The 4041-nt window shown below is 43.7% G+C and overlaps 1 protein-coding gene across 1 annotated transcript; it reads right to left on the bottom strand.

The window, feature by feature from the left end:
* Window positions 1-268: 268 nt before the first annotated feature.
* On the bottom strand, window positions 269-1355 carry LOC136116342 (2-oxoglutarate receptor 1-like). Its single transcript, XM_065862589.2, has one exon. The coding sequence runs from the start codon at window positions 1353-1355 to the stop codon at window positions 381-383; it is 975 nt and encodes a 324-aa protein (XP_065718661.2). The 3' UTR covers window positions 269-380.
* Window positions 1356-4041: the final 2686 nt, after the last annotated feature.

The following is a 4041-nucleotide window of genomic DNA, read 5'->3' on the forward strand; positions in this document are numbered from 1 at the left end:
ACTTCTAAGTTACTAAAATTAAATTAAATTATTCCCACCCTGAATCTGTATCTCTCACTAACAAGCTACTATTTTTTTTTTTCTGGAACTATTGACCATTCTCTAAAAGAGGTATCAAGGATCCTAGAAGCAAATATAGAGAAATTTCTGAGAAGTTCCACATAGACTTTTTTTAACATTTTATTTAAAGTTTTTTATTTTAAATTATAAGTTTTCTCTTCTGATGATCAGTTTGTAACTCCAAAACACAGAGCAGATTAACTGTCCTTTGTCATTGACAGGGTTAACCTGAGTACTCCGATGGCAGGGAGGTTGTGCCTGACTGATTGAAGATGGGTTTGGACCCTTCTTCCATAACTCTTTGATAGCATCAATCTCTTCTACTTCAGGCTCTTGTTTGTCTGAAACTTGAGGAGTGAGAGGATTGCCTGCTGGAAGTTGTCTCCCGTCACTACATAGAGCAGTAAATTTCCAAAAGTATTTAACGCTGCGAAAGGTTTAGCTATAGTAAACATAAGAAGGATCTTGTTCTTCAAGTGGCAGCTGACTGGTCGTACTCGCAGATCCAGCTGAAGCTCTCGAAGGATGTGCAAGGGGAGGAAGCACACATAGAAGACCACCAAGAGGACGATGGCGAGTCTGCGGGCCTTTTGTTTGTAGGAAGCCTGTGTCTGGGGCCCAGTAGACAAGTTGTAAATAATGAACACATAGCAAAAAGTGACCGTCAGCATGGGCAAGAAGAAGGCAAACGTGGTCAGCAGCCAGTTATACAACCGACTAGTGTCAAGGACCTCAGCAGTAGCCAGGTCTGGGCAGATTGTCCTGTTCTGTGTCTCCCTTGTGGCAATCAAGATGCTCAAGGGGCTGATGGCCACCAGGGAAATAATCCAAATTACTATGCAAGTCACCACGGCCCATTTCCGGTTTTGAACACAAAGGCATTTAATTGGATAGACAACTACAAAAAAGCGGAAGATGCTGAAGGAGCTGAGGAAGATAATACCACTGTACATGTTGAAGTAGAAACAAAAGTGAATGAACTTGCACATTAAGTCTCCAAATACCCAGTTATTTCCATTAACAGAGTAGTGTATAAAGAAAGGAAGTGTGGCTATATATAATAAGTCAGTAATAGCCACATTTAACATAAAGATGGTGCTGCTTTTCCAGGGCCTCATCTTGAAAAAATAAACAGAAATTGTCACAATATTCCCTGGGAAGCACACCAGGAAGATTAGGCCATAAAGAACACAGAGATAGAATTTCACTTGTAAGAAATCTTCATTCTTGCAGCTTGTCAAAGGGTCTGCATGGCCTGGCAGAGCAGTAAAATTGTTGGTGCGTTCAGATGCCATGTTTGCAGAAATCTTCCTAAAGCTTTACAAAAATCAGATGTTTAGTTTTAATTGATTTGTTGGGACAAATGCATTCACTGAAATATTTTGTTGCTGGAGCAAATTTTATATGTTTGACAAGGCATAGTAGAGGGAGGGAACAGGGATTTGCAAATGTACCCAGCTCTAACCTAGACAACCCCATTCAAATGTTCAAATTTCAACCTTCTCCCTCCTTTATGTTTAATTTTGATAATGATTAATATTACTCTTGCTTTGTTTAACCTCCCACACTGAAGAAGACAATTACTGCTTATCTACAACCCATCAGGAGTCAGAAGCACACACTTAGAGAGCTAGAGAGAGTTTGCGCTTAGATATCTGTGAATTAGTCTTAGCTCTTTATAAAGTAGAACTGTACCCATATTTTCTCTTCATTAATCTGAGCTAATAAGTGGTTTGTGCTCATGAAACCAGAGATGCTGTTCTGGTTTCATGATAACCAAAAGATGTTAGACTTAGATAAAGACCTCAGGATCTGAAGCTCCCGTAACCTGACAATCATAGCTTGTTCCCTGAATATGATCTTATTCCCATTGAGTCGTCCAAGTATAAAACTTGTATGAAAGCTTATTTTTTTAATCAACCTTCATAGTGGCTTAAAACAGAATTAAATGATTAAAGATTGTTTCTTGAAGCACAGAGGAAAGGTGGAAAGCACAGATACTGAGTGAAGGCACTGATCTTACTGTACCCCTGAGACCCCGGATGAAGCCAGGTTAATGGAGGAGTTTGCTTTAGTCGATGAGGACTGGGTTAGGGAACAATTAAGTAGTCTGGACGTCCATAAATCCATGGGTCTAGATGGGATGCATCCGCGGGTGCTGAGGGAGCTGGCTGAAGTCATTGCTAGACCGCTATCCATCATTTTTGCCAAGTCTTGGGAAACGGGAGAGCTGCCCGAGGATTGGAGGAAAGCAAATGTCACTCCAGTCTTTAAAAAGGGCAAGAAGGAGGACCCGGGTAATTATAGACCGGTCAGCCTCACCTCTGTCCCTGGGAAAGTAATGGAACAGCTTATCCTTGGTGTCATCTCAAGGCACATCAGGGATAAGAGGGTCATTAGGGGCAGTCAGCATGGCTTTACCAAGGGTAAGTCATGCTTGACCAACCTCATAGCCTTTTATGAGAATGTAACAAGGTGGATGGATGATGGCAGAGCGGTGGATGTGGTCTACCTTGACTTCAGTAAAGCCTTTGACACAGTCCCTCACAGCATCCTCACAGCTAAATTGAGGAGGTGTGGTCTAGACAATAGAGTAGTGAGGTGGGTTGCAAACTGGCTTAAAGAGAGAAGCCAGAGAGTGGTGGTCAATGGTGCGGAGTCCAGTTGGAGGCCAGTATCTAGTGGAGTGCCTCAGGGGTCAGTACTGGGGCCAATGTTATTCAATATATTCATTAATGATTTAGACGAGGGAATTGAGTGTACTATCGGCAAGTTTGCTGATGACACTAAGCTGGGAGGAGTGGCTGACATGCCAGAAGGCTGTGCTGCCATCCAGCGGGACCTGGACAGGCTGGAGAGTTGGGCGGGGGATAACCTGATGGAATTTAACAAGGGAAAGTGTAGAGTCCTGCATCTGGGCAGGAACAATCCCAAGTTCCAATATAGGTTGGGGCATGACCTATTAGAGAGCAGTGTAGGGGAAAGGGACCTGGGGGTCCTGGTGGACAACAGGATGACCATGAGCCAGCACTGTGCCCTTGTGGCCAGGAAGGCCAATGGCATCCTTGGGTGTATTACAAGGGGGGTGGTCAGTAGATCGAGAGAGGTTCTCCTTCCCCTCTACTCCGCCCTGGTGAGACCCCATCTGAAATATTGTGTCCAGTTCTGGGCCCCTCAGTTCAAGAAGGACAGGGAACTGCTGGAGAGGGTCCAGCGTAAGGCAACAAAGATGATGAAGGGAGTGGAGCATCTCCCTTATGAAGAAAGGCTGAGGGAGCTGGGGCTCTAGTTTGGAGAAGAGGAGACTGAGGGGTGACCTTATTAATGTTTATAAATATATAAAGGGTGAGTGCCACGAGGATGGAGTCAGGCTCTTCTCAGTGGCAAACAATGATAGGACAAGGGGCAATGGGATCAAGCTGGAACACAAGAGGTTCCACTTAAATTTGAGAAAGAACTTCTTCTCAGTGAGGGTAACAGAGCACTGGAACAGGCTGCCCAGGGAGGTTGTGGAGTCTCCTTCCCTGGAGACATTCAAAGCCCGCCTGGACACATTCCTGTGCGACCTCACCTAGGCGTTCCTGCTCCAGCAGGGGGATTGGACTAGATGATCTTTTGAGGTCCCTTCCAATCCCAAACATACTGTGATACTGTGATACTGTGATACTGTGATACTTCCCCTTTTGTGTGAATTTGAACTAAACAAACTTGTCTCTGAAAAGGTTTCTTGTGTGCCATGGCCAATTTGTATCTCTCCACAGTGAATCCAAGACAACCTTTCTTGGTAGCATTTTTAACCTGAAAGAATGGTAACCAAGAATGAAAATAATTTTGCCTAACTTCAGATATCAAATAAGTTAATTGTTTAAGCTGGAGTCAGTTATCTTAAGCCCCCCTTTATCACCAAGTGAGAGATGTAGGTTCCTCCGGAACATAATGTGTTTTCCTAGAAGAGAGGTTTCTAAGATAAATGGCTTACTC

This window comes from Patagioenas fasciata, chromosome 1 (assembly GCF_037038585.1).
Source record: "Patagioenas fasciata isolate bPatFas1 chromosome 1, bPatFas1.hap1, whole genome shotgun sequence".
NCBI classification, from domain to species: Eukaryota; Metazoa; Chordata; class Aves; order Columbiformes; family Columbidae; genus Patagioenas; species Patagioenas fasciata.

Bases quoted from the DNA above. Each gene is read 5' to 3' on its own strand.
- LOC136116342 (XM_065862589.2), bottom strand. From the start codon at position 1,355: ATGGCATCTGAACGCACCAACAATTTTACTGCTCTGCCAGGCCATGCA.